Raw genomic sequence first — 22,395 nt, 5'->3', positions numbered from 1 at the left:
GCTAGGCCTAGTTCAATCTGCTCCAAGACTTGCAGTGTGCATTCCTCTTGTGTCGGCTGGGCTACACAGCTAAGAGGGTGAGTATTGCTGACACATTTTGTGGGTTGCCTGGTGAAAGGCAGTGGCAGTATTCTGCTAAGGTAGTACGTAAATATTTTTCTTATGAATTTCTTCATTATGCATCTACCGGGAAACCTACAAATGTATGTTGAGATTAACTGTTAGCACTCTTACAGAATTCCGCCACAAAACTCATCAATACATAAATAATAAATACATAAACAGAATAACTGTTGAACTTACACTTCAACAAAGTCTGACTTGAGCACAGGCGAAATGGCAGTGATGTGGTGAAGCCGATGGCAAGCGGAAAACGTGACGAGCTCAATGAACATTGGAACTACTATCTGTGCATGAGAAACGGACCCATCACCTGCAAAAAGCATTCACAAACATCTGCATAAAGAAACAGACCATACAAGTTCCTTGGCTACCTCAAAGGTGACCAAACATGAATTTTCTAAAAATGATTAGTATACCAGCAATTTAAACTTCCGACTTGAAAATGCACATCATAGACTAAATAGATAATAATAATAATAATAATATTGATACAAACAAGTAAAATATAATTTTTCAGCTCAACTGATTAAATAATGAGGAAAAAAATTCATCACTATATGAAAAAAATATTTAGTTTTTTTAACTCAGTTTTTTTATGTGTATTTGCCACTACTAGTTGAATTAATGCTTAAATCAATTTACAATTCAAATACAATAACAGTGTCAAAGAAATTTAGCTGTGCTCAATGCTAAAGGACAATACACACAGAAATTTTAGTGCTGTATTGCTAAACTTACTCAAAATAAATTTATTGAAGTAATAGCAAAAATACTTATTTTATTTTAATATCAATATGATGTGAATTTTCTCACTGAGGATTATAAGATTAAAGCAAACAATACACCAACTTTGAATGAGGATGACTTGAAGTTAGCTAATCACAGACAAACGTGCAAAAGTAAATAGGGAACACCTACTGCAACACGTCATCACTCCTGTGCTCCCCCCATGCCACATCACCACACCGGCCTCGGGCCATCGGACTAGCCGACGGGCTGTTGGACTCGCAGCTCCTCGCAGCTGACTACAAGACAGCCACGTCTGCGAAGGGAGCAGGGAAAGGGATGAGTGTAAGTCGAAGCTACAATAAAGTGCAGGTTCCCTTTCTTCTTTCACACGCTTGACACTTGACTATAATGAGCCACATTCAAGTCTTTCTCATTCAATATTGGCGCACTTTACATCCTATGTTGATTAATATTTTCTGTGTGAAAATACGAAAGTAAATTTATTCTTTTCTAAGTACGGTTTTGAGTCTGGAAAACACGTCATCAGAGACAGAACTACAACACAGATCAAAGAACTTGATCATGGATTCTTATACATAGCCATTCCATCATTAGCCTGGGGTGGTTTTGGGAAATCACGGAAAAATAAATCAAGATGGCTTGGATGGGATTTGAGACTATGATTTCTGGAATCCTCTATCATTTCCTTCTTTTCATTCTAGTTTGACTAGTATATATTTTTTAACTTTTACTATTAAAATTCTTCTTTGTTTTTAATGAAAGGATAAGATATATATTTAAATACAGTTAAAGAATTTATCTGGCCTTCAGTTATCCAAAATTCCATATTACCAGACATCCCACCTCAAAAAACACATCATTGGCAACAAGAACTCCAAATTGCGAGCATGAGCATAGTCTATTTTATGTTGTTCTCAACTCTAATGCAACTAATTAGTAACCCCAATTGTTTTTCCCAGTTAAATATTTCTGTTGTTTTGTTGTAAAACATGTGTAAAGTTATAACATATTTTGATGTTTATCAGACTTTTTCTCTTATCCAACGTTTTACTGGCCAAGTAAAACTCTGTTGTACTACAAGACGCTGCCAATGAAACTAACTTACACTTACCGAAGGTTTGTGCAGAAAGCTGCCCCATGATCTGTGTGAGGGACGACAGGTCACGCAAGACGCAGTGGATACGACAGATGTCGTGCTCGGCCGAGAGACACAGCTTGCGTGGCTCCCCCTGCCCCTTGCTCGAGATCATCGTGTCCAGCGAAGTGTAAGTGTTACACATGTCCTGCCACGTTTCATACTGCCGAAACACCAAACCCATCAGTAACAGGTTACAACCAACCAGACATCCCTACTAGTGAAACTTAGCACATTACAAAGCACCTCACTTTAAAAAAATATTTTATTCTACATAGTATATTGAGAATCATAACAAACAAATGACCATATTTATCCAAAAATAATGTGACCTCTAACTTTTTGATTATGAGTTTATGAAAAAGACTTTATGGTTTGGAAATCATTATTATTCAAATTATTAAATTTATTCCATATTTACTAGAGGTTCAGGAAGCTTCAGACTAAAGTGGCATACATGACGCAGTTTATAGGTAGAGCATGTAGTTTTTCAACTAAGTGGAAGTTCAGGAGGTGGTGATAAAACAATGATCTAAAGTGGCATATGTGACATATTTAAGAGGCAGAGCCTGTAGTTTTCCAACTAAGCTGTTCCCATATAAAATTAAAGCATAGTATATAATTCATTGAAGCATAGTACATACTTCATTAAAGCACAGTATATAATACATTAAAGCACAGTAAATAATTCATTAAAGCATAGTATATAATTCCGGGCAATGCCTGAAGTTAATGTGAATGGCTTTTACAAATAGTTTTGCCTGTAAAATCATTGGGATTAATTATTTAATTCAGTTTAGGGAATAACTACAATTGTAATTATATACTGTCAATAGACCCTGTGGGAAAGGTGATTGCTCTTTCGAGGTGTCGGAGCTGTTGCCAGCTATAGTTATCCGAGACATGACCCAACAAGCCCACGAAATGGGTGCAATGGGTGCACTGCATGGCAATCCTCTGCCTCCTTGTGACACCGCTGATGGGGGGTGTTAGTGGTGGCTAAGCTGGGATGAGTATCCTCAGCCTCTGGTCATAGCCGCGTCCTTAACTAAAGAGGCCTCTGCCATGAACACCCTTGCCTCAGGCGTCATCAGATTGTCTGGCGGTGTACCAGAAACTGTGGAAGGGCTGAATCTGCAGGCAACAGCAGATGCGACTGAAAACATTCTAGTGGGTTTGACTACTGAACCCCGGGTGGAGAATCCCAACGGCCTGGTTCACTGTCATGAACCAAGGTGAATGGAATGGAGTCTTTGTGCACTGCTGGCAGTGCCAAGGACACCCAGACCCAAGTCAGCTGTAAACCCCTGGGCATCGGTATAGGTGGTTGGGGAAGAGTCCGAAATAACTTCAAGGACCTCCAGCTAGCTCTGGTGACGGCACCAGTAGTTAGCTCTAGACGTTAACCTAGTTGGTAGTAATATGAGATGATCCTTATGTGAATGGACATCCCCACTGAGGTTCCCTCTGACGGCCCAGGATCACAATGGGTAGGTCTCGCACTTGCTGGTGGTGCTCCGATCACTTGGAGCAGACCATAAGGGTTCCCTAGTCCAATGATGAGTCGACACGGTGAGCGGCGACACAGCTCCGATACTAGCCTGGACAGCCAGGAGAGGTTGGGTAGGCCTCCATTGGGTCACGGGTTCCCTGGGTGACTGAGGGGTCCCAGTGTGATGTGGGAGATCGAGGTAGGCACCAACAGTGCTGATAAGATCTAAGCGCTAAGGACACAGCCAACTGTCTGGTTAGATGAGTGAGGCGGGGGGCAGAGGATGAGTAGCCTCAGCCTCTAGTCATAGCGAGAGTCTAACACTTTTCCCGATTGCGTAAAAGGCATATCCATATCCGTGCCCATGGGGGCCCCATGGTTGCAGTGCTCGGTTAACAAAAAAAAGGGGGAGCAATCCCTAAGATAGGCTTTGAAAACCTTTTAATGTGTGATCTTGCCTGAATAAAAACAAATTTTTAATATTAAATGTAAAAATATATATGATATTAATACTATTGAAACCAATATGGCATTTTGGTTCCAATCAGTCCCACTGAAGAGCTTCATAAAAGTTCATGTTTATAAATTTTTAAGAAAATACAGGGTTGTAGCTGTGAATCAAGAATATTATTTTTCAACACATTCCATGGGCTTGTAACACTTCAGACCTCCTGGCTAAGTAAATGGTCTAACATTTACACACATATAAACACTTAATAATATTTCTTGGGTACAAAAAATACAGTAAGTTCTATGAAATTATAAGTTCAACGATATTGAATAAAATAAAGTTTCTTATAAAAATTTTATAGATTTTGAATTTATTAATTATCCCTTATCACACGGTTTCAGATTAACACAAATCATTACAAAACAAAGTTCACTGCTTCCAAAATAATTCACTTTTCAATGGTACTGAAAGTCAGACAAAGCAAAGATTATTTATTACCAAAATTATATCCCAAGGTGTATTGCCATGTATGGTACAACCAAAGGACTCCGTCCTTGGAACGACGATGTTCTGGATTTCGACCGAAGACTGTGGTCAACAAATTCTAATTACAAAGTTCTAAAAAGGTGTCAATCTTGGAGTAACTAAACCACAGCTGTGAAATTTACTTCTACAGTACATAATTGGATTTAATTTGTGAACTGCCACCTGACATGATGAGCGAACAATTGAAAAATGGCCGACTGAATCTCCACCAAGACGCAATCACATAAGTGACGCAGTGACATAATCAACAAGCAATCACACACAAGCTTCAAACATTAAGCTTTTTTTAAAAAAAAAGAAGTTACAATACATGAACAAACTTTTACATACATATATGGTAATCAGGGACTTCACCTTCTCTGTCTCTTTATAATTATTTATCATGCCTATCCTTGAGTTCACACACTGAACACTTGTTATAAACTCTCGCTGTCTCACTCTAACACTTATTAATTTACCATCAGATTGTGTTGTCATGCTTTTAAACAAAGAATAATAACAAAATAAGAAAATAAAATACATCATAACACTTAAAACTCAACCTTAACAGCAAAAGAAGGAACTTTTGTAATTAACCATGGTAAAAATATTGTTACGAGGCTGCTAGAGATAAGGACTGACCAGCTAGATGGTGCACCAGCTTGGTAGAAACGCCTCCCCTCCCTAGGTGAGGTACGGATGTGATGCCCACTCTTTCCCCCACCACAACACAGACCTTCAATTAGCAGGCCCGTTTCTGTCAAAAAAAACCCTCCCCCTTTTCCGCCATTTCGCAGAAGTCAGGTGCCTTGTGTCTGGATCATTCTGCAGGTTACTGTGGACACTTGCTTGTAGTGGCGTAACTAGGATGCCATTGTTCTCGCAGCTTAGAGTGGTAAGTCTGAGGACTTTGATGATGCGTCATTTTGGGAGGGCTGCAAGACCTTTCCATGGGGCAAACCAAAAGGTATAAAAGATGTGACCTGCGATCTGGAGGGTGAGCGATAGTGGGTGACGAACAAGAGCAACGGGCTTCGTGTGCGAAGACTGGAGCATCCGGGACAATGTTGCTGCACAGTGGATGAGTAGTGTGAAGCAGTGTGTTGGGACCAAGGTGCGTGGTAAGAGACAAACAGTAGCAAGAGCCACTGTCGAGCCCAGCTCCAGTGGGAAGAGTAAAACGTGCACTTATTAAACTGTGATTAATTTGTTTACATTCAGATTGTTATAATTTAGGAAGCAGTGTAAATATGTATTAGTTAAAAATGAACTCTAAATAATTAATTGGGCATTCCTTTTGAACCTGTATACATACAAGAAACAATATGATCATAAAAACACATTCTTACAACATGAAAACCACTACCATTCGGACAAACTGCTGTCATCTACATTATTCCCAGAATCCAAGTATCACCTCTGATCATAAAACATAATAAATATCTAACATATTTTTTTTTTATAAATTGGAAGGGAAAGAGCCTGCAATACAGTAGAACCCCGATTTAACGAAGTGCTACGGTTACCGAAAATGTTTACTCTAAATCGATGTTTCGTTAAATCCGATTTACCGATTTTCAATGACCCCCGCACTCATAATCGCGTACCTACGTTTCCATATCGTAGACAGGGTCGACGCTGATATCTTGTGCTGCCGTGCTATCTCAGACTTCGTCAACATTCCATCTTCAAAGTTTTTGATCTCGCTCGTACGGCCCCCGGTTCGTACGTACACCTCGGTCGTACATACAGATTTTTAGAAACCGTGAAAAATGAGGCATAAAAAAAAGTTTAAAAATATGTAAAGTGTAAGAAATACGTTAAAGTTTATTAAAATACAGTCGCAACCTGCAGCGTTTATAACAAAAACAAGCTACATACACATTGCGTCACAGTAAAAAATTAAAAAAAAAAAGGCCGCAAATTGATGGAAATTTACCGTCCATAGCGCGCCGTACGCGGAGAAAGGTCATTGTACTCGGTCAGCTGCTATTACGGCGCGGCGTAGCCGCCGGCTGACACTCTTTGTTCGCTGAGCTGCGCAGCACTTATAAAAAACGTATTCCAAAAACTAAACACCGCGCACAAAGCTCTTACTGAGAATAATAGAGCTGTAGCAAACCGTATGTATTCGGTACTGAGTAACGGGTAAGCCATCTAGTAACGAGTAACGAAGCGTTACACACGGCTCCATCTCGTTACTCGCATTTTTCGTATGTTTTACGCATGCGCGCGCATATTCGATGAATTTGCGTTACAAAGAACGATGTTTGTTTATTAAGTAAAGTATAATTTGGAAATTCGTCGTCAAAGTTTTTTACTGTTTATTAACCCTGCAGGACTCAGGTGCCAAGGTTTTACGCCAAGACTCAGGTGGGGTCTGAGAGACCCCAAAAACATTTTTGTATATATATTTTATGAAATGACATAATTTAAAACCGACCATTAATATTTGTTATCTGACGTTCGGTAATCACTTTTATAGCAAAATATTAAGATTTAATGTGAATACACAGAATTTAACATAAATCAATACAAAACACTATTTTTATGAATGAAAATCATATCATTTCACAATACTTTGACAAAAAATATTCAAAACGAAAAGCAAGCTGTATTAAATAAAATAAATTAATAAACATTATTGTAGACTGTCATTTCTGATATTTAAATCTCTGGATTCAGTTGCTGTCCTCTGTAGTTTCAGGTGCACAATTCCTGCAAAATGGAACAATGTGGTCAGTACAAATGTGACTTTTGCAGTGCACACACTGCACGTTTGTCTTCCTGTCTTTTGACCGTGGACACACAGTGCACCGTGAGCGTCTAGATAGTTTTGTAGGAGGCTGAGTATCCTTATCATCATGTTTTACAGGTTTTAATTTTGCCTGCAGCTCTCTTCTAAGACAACGGACTTGGTGTCTTTCGGTACTGCATTTCTTGACGAGTTCAAGTCCTAGTGTTTTCAAATAAGTTCTCCTGTTCATCTCGCTCTTTGAATTGCTCTGAAAAATGATTTGGGAATTTATTCCAGCAACATTCATTAGAGCAAAAAATACTGTCAGTGGCCACCGCCTGCTGTTGCGAGACACATCATATAGAGATGATAGTTGATCTACCATGTCTACTCCTCCCTTTGTGAGATTGTAGTCAGTTATTATTTCTGGTTTTTTTTTCTGGCCAGTGCTCTCATCAATTTTTGCATCGTGATGCATTGTAGATAATAAAATTACAACTTTTCCTTTCTTAGGAACATGAGATACTAAGGTGACATCTTTGCAGAAACCAAAAAGACTCGAACCAATGGGTTTTCCTTTCGTTTCTGAAAATTCAGGAGGTATTTCCCTCTTGTTCTTGCGTATCGTTCCTAGGAGTGTAAGTTTATGATCCTGCAGCAAACTTATTGCTAGAGGATAGCTAGTAAACCAATTGTCTGTTGTTACATTTCGTCCTGACCCGGAAATTGGGGCTACCATTCTAATAACAACATCATGAGGTGAGTTACTCAACTTGTATGGGCCTTCTGGTTGATTTCCCACATAAATTTCTAGGTTATTTGTGTAATACATCCTTGCATCTACAAGGGCATATATTTTGATGCCATATTTAGACGGTTTACTTGGAATGTATTGTCTAAAACTAGCACGTCCCCTGAATGCTTCCAGTTTTTCGTCGATTGTCACATAAGCACCAAGCGAGTAATTATTTATGCAGTTTTTTACAAACGCTTCAAAGAAGTCTCTAATAGCTGCAATCTTATCAGTTTTTGCCCTTTCTTCACGTGTACCTGCATCATCGAACCGAAGGCACTGTAGGAGAAACTTGAATCGAAAGAGTGACATCGTAAGTCTGAAAATCTGTATGCCAGTGCCATCTTCTGCCCACAAATCCCTTAGATTTTGCCTTCCAGATTTGAAAACTCCAGCTAAATAGAGTAAACCCATGACGGCTAGTAATTCTGTTATCTCAGTTTCCCTTACCCGCTGCTTATCAGAATATGAAGCACTTACTTTTCGTATACGCTCGTTAGTGTTTTCAACAATGTTCTCCAACATGTCCGATGTGAAAAACAAAAATAGTGCATCCATTACTGTCAAAGCATTTCGAGCTGATCCACGCACTCCTGGTAATTTGCTTACTATATTATGGCTCCTAGTACGGCATGTAGCTGATGATGCATTCTGTCTCCATTTTGTTATCTTATCTCGTCCTACGTAATACTTATTATTAGCATTACCTGAATCCACTTCTGAGCTCTCATCTGACGTGTCAGCGTCCTCTTCTGTTCCAGTCTCATGTTCACTTTCACTTACATTGTCTTCTTCTTGATCCTCATCTTCAGGAAATGCCGCATTATCTTGTCCTCCAGGGCTACCTGATGATCCGTCTTCTGCTTCCAATTCCTCTTCCACTTCACGCAGGAGTTTATGTAATCGCTCCTGTTCAGCTTTCCATGGGCATGTCATCTAAAGATAAAAAATATCACAATAAAATTTGACACACATAAAAAAACGTCTTACATTTTACAGAATTACATGGCTGTTGCAGGGTAAATTTGTTTATTTACTTACCTTGTTGACATGAGAAAATACCGTGAGAACTCAGGTGGGGTCTGTAGGACCCCAGGCGACTTTCGTAGGTCCTCACAGGCAAACGACTAAACGGAAACTGTCAATCGTGGTGGCAGCATTATCTACCCTCCCAATCTTGAAGGTACCTGGAGCCACAAGGCAGACGCGCGCGCAACATAGTGGTAGCTTCAGAAAACATTTAGCCTGGGGTCTGCCAGACCCCACCTGAGTCCTGCAGGGTTAAAGGTATTGTGTGTGTAGACAAAGTTTGAGATTGGAACAGAAACAACGTAAGAAAGTATTGTTTACAAATTAGAAATATGTATGTTTATGTTTTTTATTATCGCGTATTTTCACGTTTTTTTGTTATTATCTTAAAAGAGATAATATAAAAAAGCCGCATTAATGAGATTTAATTGTTTCTTGGTTAACAAAAACTGTTAATTATCAAATATTGTTAATTGTTTATATTCTATTTATTATTATTTACGCGACGTCATAATGTACGCGTACGCAATACGACTCGATTCGTTGGTGCAACATAACATAGCTTTTTAATGCGGTTTCAGAAGTAACGAGTAACGTAACGATACGATAGTAACGAGTACTAATTGTTATAGTAACGAATACATACGGGTACGCTTTTTTTCGTTACTTTTACACATCTAGAGAATAATGATAATGGCGTATTGGTGTGACGTGGTCACAAGTTGAAAAAACCTGGAGGATGGGAAAGGGAATATTTGGAAACGTGTGATTATTGGCTAGCACTGTTACTATGCGGGCGTGTTTGGAAGATAACGTGGTGAGTCAAGCCAGTCATTGGAGGGGGAGGGGGATGCGGACAAAGAAACCCTTCATGACGTCATGTGTCGCGGACAGTCTATCTATCCAGGCGCGCGCAATGGCACGCCCGCAGCTTTTAAGCAATTTGAACAATTTTTTTTTAATTTTTTCGTATTTGGACAGATGATGCAAAGGCACATATTAATATATAGTACCTCCATTCTATTACTGACACCACAGAGTGTATTTTTTAATAAGATTCCATTACTATTTACTTGAATTTTTTGGAAATCTATATTATTATTTTAATAAATTGGTGATTTTTGTTGGTTCCTGAAAACCTTTACGTTAAATCGCTGTTTTCGTTAAATCCGTGTTCGCAAAATCGGGGTTCTACTGTACTTCATATTTTCTTGAACAGCACACTTATAATTACTGAAATTACTGAGTGATAACCAAAATTATCTTCACTGAAAAAAAAAGAAGAAAAAAAGAATTAAAACAGATTTCTTTGGTATAAAAATAAATCATACCAAGCAATAAGGCCATTTGAAAATTAATTATGTATAATTTCATGACTTTAGGACTAACTAAATACTCACACTACTGAGTCATTCCGTGTGAAATCATCGAATTTTAAAATTAATAGTTCCTCGATCATTTTATTTAAAATTTTTAAAATTTTTACCCAAGAAAGTCTTATCAGTAAATAACTCAAAACTATTTTTATTAATTTTTATCTGCCACCATTTTGAATCAGGGCTCGATTATCTTCACTACTGCGTGCAAAAATAAGGCCACCTAGAGGTTTTGTTAAAAGTTAATTGTTGGCCTTGACTAAAAGATATAAGTTTCTTGTCTTTACTGATAAAAAGAGATTACAGTAGAACCCTGTTATAATGTTCCTGCATATAATGTTTTCCTGCTTATAGTGTCATATTTTTAAAGTCCCAATATTTCCCCCGTAAGGACAATGTTTATTTCCTGCATATAACGTTCATAAATAGTGTAATTTCCTGCTTATAATGTTTGCTTTCTAACATTCAATAAATGGGGAAAAAATGTTTTAAAACCAAATTATTCCAACACTTATGATAAAAAGTTTCCTTTAGGTATGTTTATGTTTACAATCACTGCCATACAATACATGAAGTTTGTAAAAATACAATTTTATGCAATATACTGAAGGTACACAACGTTCATAGTTACGTGTCAGTTGGCACCCTTAGTCAACTCTTCTCTTCCTTGCCATTCCAGTGGGTATTCAGATGCATGTACATAGTCCTACGATATTTAAGTTGCCAACCATTGAGCGAGAGCATAACTAAAAGTGTTTTCTATTGCTTACAAATAATTTTTTTTTTTCATTCATACATAGGAATCCCAAAATTAATTTTTTTCAGGTGGCGAAGGAGTAGACGTTCTCACTATTAATGTTGTCATCATGAATCGTAAGACAATTTTACAAAAAATGTGGCAGTGTATCTTTAAAGACAAACAAAATTTAACCAGGGAACAAGACGAAGTTGAAAAATTGTTGGCTTGTTTCAGAAAATTCATGTATCAAGTATACTATCTTTGGTTTTAACATTAAAGTTGTTTACATAGCTTGTTGAGCCCATTGGTACAAAGCTCGAACATTGTTAAGTGCTAAATTGAGATTTCCTGCTTATAACGTTTTCCTATGTTTTTTTTGTGCTCCCTTGAAAAACATTATAACAGGGTTCTACTGTATAGGCTTACATAAAATGTATAACAATATATTAAATACATTTGGAAAACATATGAAAAATTACCTTGAAATATGCCAAAATATTGAACATTTTCAGCAATTTTCATGACCTTTTAAGGTGACTTGGGGTTGGAACCAAAAGACCAAATTTTGTGTAATAACTACGGCTAGAGAACTTTCCAGCTGTATGGAGTTAAAGTAAAGGTTTTAAGCCCTTCCTGCTTTTTTTTAGCATCAAAATTTCAAAATTTTCAAATTTTGCTAATTTCAAGGTCAAATATCTTAAAAGGGGGACCGGACAAAAAAATTTCTGTTCATGCCAAAAAATACATCTATTAGTGATTATCAAAATGTGCAAGTTTCATTTTGTGGTTCAAACTGGTTTAAAAGTTAGAGTTATTTGAAACATGTGTTAAATTGCTATACACGTAAGTACTTATAATTCAACAGTTGTTCATGTTTTCATATTATTTTTAAAAATATCTTTGTCATTAAAATTAAATTACACTTATACATTATATGTACAAAAAGGTTTAGTAAAGAAACTCACAATAACATTCTTTACACAGTTTGATATTCACTTGTACACTTTAGATACCCACATCTGTGTAAGGAGACATGGATGTGCATGTTCTAACAAGCAAGGCTAGTTTAATCATCCGCCTGGCAAGTTGTAACATGTCTACAGACAGTGCCAACCAGTTCAGTCTTGTGTGTGTACTCAAAGAATGAAGATGTGTTTATGTTTTTTTTATCCTAAGCAGCTACGTATGTTTTATTGTTTGTTATTTGCAGTCGTGTGAAGTTCTGCAGTGAAGTAGCTTTCTTGAATGTCAACTAGGTTTTCTTACTGGTTTCTAAATACATACTTTTAAAATGAATATATAGCAACAATATTACAAGAAACATGAAGTGCTCTGTGGGAAAGGTTACAAATGAATGCTGTGAAAATCAGTCATATGGAAAGTCAGAATTAAAGACTGCATCACAATTAAATGAATCACAATGTTACCTTCTCAGAAAAAGAGTTAAAATAGATTGTTTAGCTAGTGTGTGTACTTAACACGAAAAGAAATATTTGGAGAAATACCATCATTTGTTTGGAAATTCGTGTTGTGATCCATTTTCATGCCATAAAAAAGTTATTAAAAAACAGTCGAGGGAAATAACTCTAGTGTTGTCTGAAAGATGGCCCACACTGATTCCTGGTAAATCTGTTTGTTGCTCTTGCCATAAAAACCTCTCAACACCTTCAAGTAGTGATTATGAGAACTTTGATGTTGGAAAAAGTGTTGATGAAGAACCATTCCTTTCACCTGAAATTGTCGTGGAATCTATCAATGACGCAGGCTCTGTTTTAGGAGTTTCACCTACTGAAATAATGAAACTTAGTGCTGAAAAGAAACACCTAGAAGTAAAGCGAACTGTAAGCAAATTTTCTGGTGCGATTCAGAAAAAATTAAGTGACACTTTTAACATCAGCTGTGAATTTCAAGATAAGGAAGAAGAATTAAAACTGAAGATTGTTGATACTGCCACAAAAGACTTACAACATCTTGTTGAAGATCTAAAGCGAAGAATAATGACCAGCACATCCAACAATGAGAAGATACAAGTTATAAGTGTAGTACCAAAGAGCTGGTCAATAAAAAAAACTACACAAGAGTTAGGTGTGAGTGAATACCTAGTTAGAAAAACCCACAAAATAGTTCAGGAACATGGTGTCATTCCACAGCTTATATCAAGAAATCAGGGAAAAAATTGTCCTAAGAAACTAGAGAGTTGGCTGTTGAATTTTATTTTATGAAAGTGATGAAGTTAGCAGAATGTGTCCTGGAATGAAGGATACTAAATCAGTTCGTCTTGAAAATGGAAAGAAAGAACTAAAGCAAAAACATTTAATCCTATGCAATTTAAAACAACTACAGTAGAACCCCGATTTAACGGAGTGCTATGGTTACCGAAAATGTTTACTCTAAATCGATGTTTCGTTAAATCCGATTTACCGATTTTCAATGACCCCCGCACTCATAATCGCGTCCCTACGTTTCCATATCCTAGACAGGGTCGACGCTGATATCTTGTGCTGCCATGCTATCTCAGACTTCGTCAACTTTACATCTTCAACGTCTTTTAATCTCGCTCGTACGGCCCCCGGTTCGTAAGTATACCTCGGTCGTACATACAGATTTTCAGAAACCGTGAAAAATGAGGCATAAAATAAAAAAAAAGTTTAAAAATATGTAAAGTGTAAGAAATACGTTAAAGTTTATTAAAATATAGTCGCAACCTGCAGCGTTTATAACAAATACGAGCTACATACACATTGCGTCACAGTAAAAAATAAAAAATAAGAAAATTTCCGTCAATAGCGCGCCGTACGCGGAGAAAGGTCATTGTACCCGGTCAGCTGCTATTACGGCGCGGCGTAGCCGCCGGCTGACTCTCTTTGTTCGCTGAGCTGCGCAGCACTTATAAAAAACATATTCCAAAAACTAAACACCGCGCACAAAGCTCTTACTGAGAATAATAAAGCTGTAGCAAACCGTATGTATTCGGTACCGAGTAACAGGTGCGCCATCTAGTGACGAGTAACGAAACGTTACACACGGCTGCATCTCGTTACTCGCATTTTTCGTATGTTTTACGCATGCGCGCGCATATTCGATGAATTTACATTACAAAGAACTATGTTTGTTTATTAAGTAAAGTATAATTTGGAAATTCGTCGTCAAAGTTTTTTACTGTTTATTAAAGGTATTGTGTGTAGACAAAGTTTGAGATTGGAACAGAAACAACGTAAAGTATTGTTTACAAATTAGAAATATGTTTTTATTATCGCGTATTTTCACGTTTTTTTTTGTTCTTATCTTAAAAGAGATAGTATAAAAAAGCCGCTCTAATGAGATTTAATTGTTTCTTGGTTAACAAAATCTGTTAATTATCAAATATTGTTAATTGTTTATATTATATTTATTATTATTTACGCGACGTCATACTGTACGCGTACGCAATACGACTCGATTCGTTGCTGCAACATAACATAGCATGTTATGCGGTTTCAGAAGTAACGAGTAATGTAACGTGATACGATAGTAACGAGTACTAATTGTTATAGTAACGAATATATACGGGGACGCTTTTTTTCGTTACTTTTACACCTCTAGAGAATAATGATAATGGCGTATTGGTGTGACGTGGTCACAAGTTGAAAAAACCTGGAGGATGGAAAAGGGAATATTTGGAAACGTGTGATTATTGGCTAGCACTGTTACTATGCGGGCGTGTTTGGAAGAAAACGTGGTGAGTCAAGCCAGGCATAGAAGAGGGGGAGGGGGATGCGGACAAAGAAACCCTTCATGACGTCATGTGTCGCGGACAGTCTATCTATCCAGCCGCGCGCGCAATGGCACACACCTACGCAATTCAGTTACAGCGCCCGCAGTTTTTAAGCAATTTGAACAACTTTTTTAATTTTTTCATATTTGGACAGATGATGCAAAGGCACATATTAATACAGCAAAACCCCTTATTTGCACTTTTCATGGGGACAAAGTAAAAAAGTGTAAAAAGCGGGAAAGTGTAAATAAAGGGAAAAGTATAAAAAGGAGTACAGTTTACCTTATTTAGAATTTTTTTCCTTTTGTTTAATAGCACATACTACAATGCAGGTACAAACACACTAACAACAAATTTTACTTTAGTATTTAATCAATTATTAATTTACCACATTTGACAAAAATAAAAAAAGAATGAAAGCCAAAATGTTTTTCTGATTACTTCCTAAAAAATAAATTTGAAATTTTCTTCTGCTTGCTTTTTTGGCTGTTCAAGGAGATTATTTGCCTCTCCAAATTATAAATACAGTTGCAACCGGCAGGGTTTATAACAAATACGGGCTACATACACATTGCTCACAGTAAAAAAATTTTTAAGAAAAGGCCGCAAATTGATGAATGTTTACCGTCAATAGCGCGCCAAACGCGGAGAAAGGTCATTGTACTCGGTCAGCTGCTGTAACGACGCGGCGGCGCATGCGCACTCTATGCTCCGCCCAGACTCATGACGCCATTAGCCGCCAACCAATAGATGCGAGCTTAGCGGAAAAAAATATAAGCTCCACCTCCCGTGTACCAATTTTATCCAGTTCTAATACCAGTTTATTGGTATACGCACCAGTTTTCTCGCTGCCGTGACATGTTCAAGTTTATGTTTATATTATCATGATGTCTTGGTACCAATAATTAATTATTTACGATCCCCAGAAATAAATGGTTAGTTTAAAAAATATGGCGTCAACTGTACAATACTTCCCAAATTATAAAAGACGTATAAAACAGTTACCAAGACACCGCTCATTTTATCTTGTGAAGTTTATGTCTCGTACCAGTATTTCGGCTAAGTTGTGACATAAATACAGTATCAGAACTTACAAGCAGCCATGTTTGTACATTCATGAGTTTACGTTTTTCCCTCGTGCATTTTAGATTGTCTCCTGCTATAATTACTCGTACTTTTACACGCCTAGGCTTAAATTATTACATGTTTAGAAATAAAAGCAACTTTTCATGTTATAAAATATGTATATTTTGCTATTTAAAATGTTCATTGCCTACTAGCTCCACGGTATTTTCTGGTTGTTTATGGTTGTTACGTGACGTAAATAGCGGGATTGATTCGATTTTTGAGACGTAATTCGCGGGAAAGTATTGTATTGGACTATATGGGAACCAAACGGGACCTGAAGAATATAGTGCAAATAACGGGAAAACGTAAATAACGGTAACGTAAATAAGGGGTTTCGCTGTATATAGTACCTCCATTCTATTACTGACACCACAAAGTGTAATTTTTAATAAGATTCCATTACTATTTACTTTCATTTTTTGGAAATCTATATTATTATTTTAATAAATTGGTGTTTTTTTAATGGTTCCTGAAAACCTTTACGTTAAATCGCTGTTTTCGTTAAATCCGTGTTCGCAAAATCGGGGTTCTACTGTATACAGAAAGTTTAAAGAAGAACATCCATCAGTAAAGATGGGATTTTCAACATTCTGTTCTCTACACCCCAAGTGGTGCATCCTGGCTGGAGCAAGTGGCAGTCATTCTGTTTGTGTGTGTTCAATTCACAAAAATTTCAAACTAATGACAAGAGCAGCTAAAATAGATGACTGGAAGATCCTTCTTGAAAAAATTGTGTGTGATCTGAACAGTGAAAACTATGTTTGGGGAATGTGCAAAGTGTCCCGGAATAGCATCCTTGAATTTAGATGAAACATTGAACTGTTACTGTGATGATGATGATGATGATGATGATGATGATATAACATATCAGCAGTGGATGATGAGTGACCATTGCAGTCTTGTTACTATTATTGAAACATATGCTGAATTCAAAGAAACATTAGCTAGTAAACTAATGGTGTTGAAAAAACATAATTTTATCTCACATAGTCAATCACAGTTTTTGAAAACACAGAAAGAAAATCTTAAAAGTGATGAATGTGCAGTGATTGGTGATTTCTCTGAAAACTTCATATTTATCATACAAGATGAGATCCAGAGTTATCACTGGATCAATTCTCAGGCCACACTTCATCCCTTCTGTGTGTACTACAGAGATGAGACCAGGAATTTATGTATTCGACACCTTTGTGTTATAAGTGACTGTATGAATCATAATACATCGGCTGTGTACTAATTCCAAACAAAGTTGATACCATTCATTAAGTCCTTTGTTCACAATTTGAATAAAGTTGTTTATTTCTCAGATGGAGCAGGAGGTCAGTACAAGAACAGGTTCAATTTTACTAACCTGTGCAAACATAAAGAAGACTTTGGAGTTGATGCTGAGTGGCATTTTTTTGCAAAAAGTCATGGCAAGGGACCTTGTGATGGGGTAGGTGGGACCAAAACGTCTGCAACGACCGGTAGAAGGCCACATTACAACACCAATCAGCATGTTCAATTTTTGCGTGGAAAACATTAAAGGAATCGACTTTGTCGTTGTAGAGGGTTGTGAAGTTCGAAAGGTAGAGCTGAGTTTAAAAAGTCGGTTTGATGAAGCTAAAAGAATTGTAAGTACTAGAAACCATCATTGTTATGTACCAAAGGAAATGTCAACAATACAAGTCAGCACCATTTCAGCATCATTCGTCAGAATTCAGAAACCATCAAGAATATACTATTGATGGAACTCCTGTAGTTTTTCATGTCAGTGACATATCAGTGAAGGACAATATTGTGTGTGTTTATGACAACAGATGGTACATTGGTAAAGTTTGTGAGGTTTCAAAGGAAAAAAATGATATCAAGGTGGTATTCTACAAACCAGGTGGTCCATCAACAAGCTTCAGTTTAACAAGCGATGAAGTCTGATGGGTGAAGATGAAAAATGTTTTGGATGTCCTCCGACCTACAGAGTTCACAACTATGACAGGAAGAACATTTAATATTACAGAAGAGAAAAATACTGATCTCTCACTGAAACTAGAAGCCCACTTTCACAAATAAAACTTCGGCACCACAACTGTACCAAGTGAATTTCAAACTGTGTAAGAGGGACAAAAAAAAAGCTGTATTTTTCTAAATGGTGATGAAGGGGCAAAGGGGAGGGAAGCTGTTGACTAGCTGCAATTATCCAAAGACTTATGAACGTTTTTTTTTCACAAGTCACAAGGGGTTTAAATGGACGTTAGAAACATGCGTGCGTGGGTTGTCTGAAATATACAATCCCCTAAAACAGTGCTTTACACTGAAAGTCAATTGTATTTTCACTGCTGAAAAGTTTGGCTGTTAAGTTTTGTTTGGTACCGGGATTATATTAATGGTTCTCCACACCGGTTAATTTGCTGAGAACCGGCGGAACCGAGAACTGGGACCGACCCATCACTAATTGTCATGTTAGTCATTACTTAGGGCATCTTGCATCTGCAAGAGTAGATGTGTTGGGTGGTGTCTTGTAGTGTAGCGGAGAGAAGAATTTCAAGCCCGTGGTCCAGACCGTGCTGTTAAAAATTTTTTCGGATATTGTTTTGGTAATTTTAATCTTGTGACCATAGGCGGCAGCGAAGGCCTAGAGTGGAGCCTTTTTAGTAAATTGGTGGCCATGCCAAGTAGACAATAGTCTATCTGCTATTTTTACCATGTGTTGCAAGCAACCACGGGATATAATTGATGAACAGGTTTTAATACTGTGCCTTAGTGATGAACCGACCTGTATGCACAGTGGAGTTGTTTTTCTGAGAGTTTATGTTTTTTTCTTCTTTTTCTTTATTTTGACGGCTATTGCGACTTGTGAACTTTTTGTGAAGGATGATAAAAAGCAGTTAAAATCATTAACGATTGTTTGAGAGACTTTATTTAATTCAGGGACCATAGATAACCAGATTTCATGAAACCTACATTATATTCAATGCCCATTAAATTATTCAAGTGTTTATGTACGTATGTAACAGCCAGACCAATCTGAGTAAGCCGGAGGTTTGGTTTGTTACACATTGTCATCTGTGGAAGTAGTGAATAAAAAGAGTGTTTTACTTTATTTTAAGTGAAACTTTTAATGGTTAATAATATGTAAGGTTTTCTAAAGTTGTTAGGTCAAAGTAAAAGATTATGTTAGTTGTGAATTAGATCCTGTGCCAAATGAGAATAAATTTTACATAACAGATATCATGAACAAAAAAAATCCCCCCCTCCCCACATTTTTATTTAATTTTACAACATTTACTAAGTTATATGACCCATTTTATCACTGCTTTTACAGATTTTTTTCACAGTTAACCAATGGAATAAAATTACAGTTTCCACCAACTTAACGAGTGGGGATGTACGATCATAAACCAAAATAGTAGTCTATATATAGATTAGCTTCAAAATATTGCCGCATGAGTTATTTAAGTGATGTATACTCACATCGCTTAGAAAATATTGTCATACAGTAAAACCTTTTTGTTGCGACCCCATTTTTTATTGCGACCACCTCTCTATTACAACCCGATTTCGGACAGAAAATAAGTTTATTGTGGTGAGTAGCGTGTTACTGCGTTTCTCTTGCCGAGTACTGTACTGCCGTAGGCAGCGCATGTCTAAAAATAGATACCACTTCCTGTCGACCGCTGTCAGCGCTTGACAACCCCCATTCCACGTCCCTTTGCCGGCAGGGTGCAGATAAAGGTTTTTGTGGCAACGTGTTTACGTTTAGCTTTTTGCAAGTGTCTAGTGTGGTACGCAGTTAAGGCAAAGCTACCTGCTGGATTTCTCATGATTTTGATTACTATCTGTTGACAATACACAGCGACCGACTGGATGCACGCCTGCCTCGACTTGTTTTAACTGCCGCAGCGATGTTTATTTTGACAGCTCAAGCAATTATCTTTTCCCATGGGTTGATAGAAAAAGGTTGCTTCACCCAGCATAAAAAAAAAAGACTACGCCACTTATTCCCCACGCAGGAAACGCACTGGCTGCCGTCTGTCACCCCCGCATTTATCTTTCTTCTAACATTCCATGTCTCGCCTCTCGCGCGAGCAATAACGAAGCGACCACGCATTGGGCCGTTTTATGCTTTGTTTGGTGACAGCAGCTTGATTTTATTCGGTATATTCCTTTTCATAGGACCCTTGCTATTAAAATACATTTATATTTAAGTTTGAAAGCTTGTAAATTCCTTGCCAGAGATGACTGAACTCGAACTTGGTGTGAAAAGTGACATATTTAACCCCTCCCTCACCGCTTTAGTACAACATTCATAATAGCCCAATTTTTCGGGAGAAGGGAGGGTGAAATTAGCATTTTCTCACTGAAGGGTTTTCAAAGGAAGCGAAGTTGGGGTATTATAAGGGAGGACACTAGATGGTTTGTGTGTCATTGGAAGTATTAAAGCAGACACAAAAATACGCTGTGTGTTAAAATTAACAGATTTTAATGATCTTTCATTTCATTTTTTTTCTTTTCTGATTTTCACATTTTGGTCAAAATGTCCAATTTTTTGACGGTTCCCGAGAATGTATTCGTAAAATCATTGCTTCGTTAAATCCGGTGTTCGTGACATCGGGGTTCTAGTGAATTTAACTACGGCAAGCAGAAAACGTACACGTATACTAACCAGTAAAGATAAACTGTCTTTTGACATATTTTCTTTAGAGGTGGCCTGTAGGGCGACGGACTTGTCATGAAGGTTGAAGTGGGTTTAAAGCAAAGCCGTCTAGCATTGTGAGTGACAGCATCCTGCCATTGTACGGCTGGTTTCTTAGCGAGTAGCGGTTTTGGAAGGAGGGGGGGGGGGGGGTGGGGGGGTTGAAATCAACTGAAAATTTCGGAAAACATCTATTACGACCCCCCCTCTATTACGACCCTATTCCTGGAACCGTGAGGGATCATTTCAGAGAGGTTTGACTGTATTTGTTTAAAAAAACTTGTAAATAGCAGAGAAATTTCCAATGTACAAGAACCATTGTATATAATAATTTTAAGAACCAAGTAATTTTGAAACGTACTCACCACTATCTTGTATGTGCTGGCTGGGATAAGTGAGATTATCTTGTCAATTATGTCAACACAAGTGCACAGGAACTGCTGCCATTCTGTCTGGTTCTGCACACATGAAATCGCATGATCCTAATGGCATAGACTCAGATTACTGAAATAGACATCTTTTAAAAACAGTGAAACACCTACAATTTTGCAGTTTCAAAGATACAATTATCCCTTCCCTAGCTATTGTACAATACAGTTTTATAATTACAAGTACCACAACTAAAATCCTGACTTGAAAATTAACAACAAAAAAAAAAGGTAGAAAAGAAACAATGTCTAAATAAGAATCCATATATTATGGGAAAACTTTATACAGTAGACTAGTCCTGTAAAAGGGCTATGGCAGTAAAATAGATTCTCATAAAATCAAGATAATTTAAACCAAATACATAGTAAAGTATAGTCTGTGGTAGTATAGAGGTGATTTACTATTTAAATATAATTATATTTATGGAGAAATTTCTGTAATTGAAGTTTTTTTCCCTGATATATTAAATTAAATACCTACTAATGCTGTTGATTCTTAATATCAACCCATGGGAAATACTTATGTGAAAATAAATTTTTACAAGCAACATGGTCATGGAACACACAAATTCACTCCTTTGTAATCAAATATAAAATACCACTAGGGCTGGACTGATAAATCCCTGAACCTTCAAATACCATAGAATCTCAGGAACTTGAAAGATCTGAGATTGAAGAATAAATATTTGAATAAAAATAGTAGCTATTAGAACAAATGTAGTTATTTCAAAAAAGTAAACTCTGACAACTCTGGAGTTTAATAACTAGGTCTACCTATTTTTCTTTTCCTTCGTACATACCTATCCTATTACCATGCCTCAAAATATTTTACTTTAAATAGGAAATTGTTTACATAAAATTAAAGTATATAATGTTTAAGACAATATTCAAAGGATTACTTGTTTTGTCACCATAGCTAATTTATTTTTTATTTATTGTACTTTATTTTATTTTTAACTCTTGAGACCAACATTCAGACTGAAGGTACTTTGTGGTCCAAATTTAAGATGCTTATTCAAAATAAGGTTTTCAATTTTTATTCTCACCTGGTTTATCACAAATCTTTTTTTGGAAGACCTTCATTTTCATAATGTGATCCAAGATAAATTACTTTTTCACTTAGAAACTGCAGTCACAATTTGAAATAATACACATATTTTTTCGAGGTTAATATTTTACCACTCCATTTTGTAATTAATCTCAACGTCACATTCATCTCATTTCATTATTAATGATGATAGCTCATCTTCACTGTCCATCACT

The 22,395-nt window shown here is 36.9% G+C and overlaps 1 protein-coding gene across 4 annotated transcripts in view; it reads right to left on the bottom strand.

Moving 5' to 3' along the window:
• Window positions 1-22,395, bottom strand: part of LOC134530850 (exportin-6-B-like) — a 97,356-nt gene that overhangs the window by 38,972 nt on the left and 35,989 nt on the right. For 2 of the 4 annotated variants that reach the window (XM_063366107.1, XM_063366106.1), the window contains exons 10-12: window positions 21,070-21,162; window positions 1,985-2,171; window positions 304-433 (exon numbers count right to left, since the gene is read on the bottom strand). In XM_063366107.1, the coding sequence (XP_063222177.1) occupies window positions 304-433; window positions 1,985-2,171; window positions 21,070-21,162 (410 nt within the window). Of the gene's footprint in view, window positions 1-303; window positions 434-1,984; window positions 2,172-4,340; window positions 8,943-21,069; window positions 21,163-22,395 lie in introns of those variants that run through there. The other 2 variants (XM_063366105.1, XM_063366108.1) reach the window with 1 other exon arrangement.

Source organism: Bacillus rossius, chromosome 3 (genome assembly GCF_032445375.1).
Source record: "Bacillus rossius redtenbacheri isolate Brsri chromosome 3, Brsri_v3, whole genome shotgun sequence".
Taxonomy (NCBI): domain Eukaryota; kingdom Metazoa; phylum Arthropoda; class Insecta; order Phasmatodea; family Bacillidae; genus Bacillus; species Bacillus rossius.
This window is presented reverse-complemented; position numbering and strand designations above follow the sequence as displayed.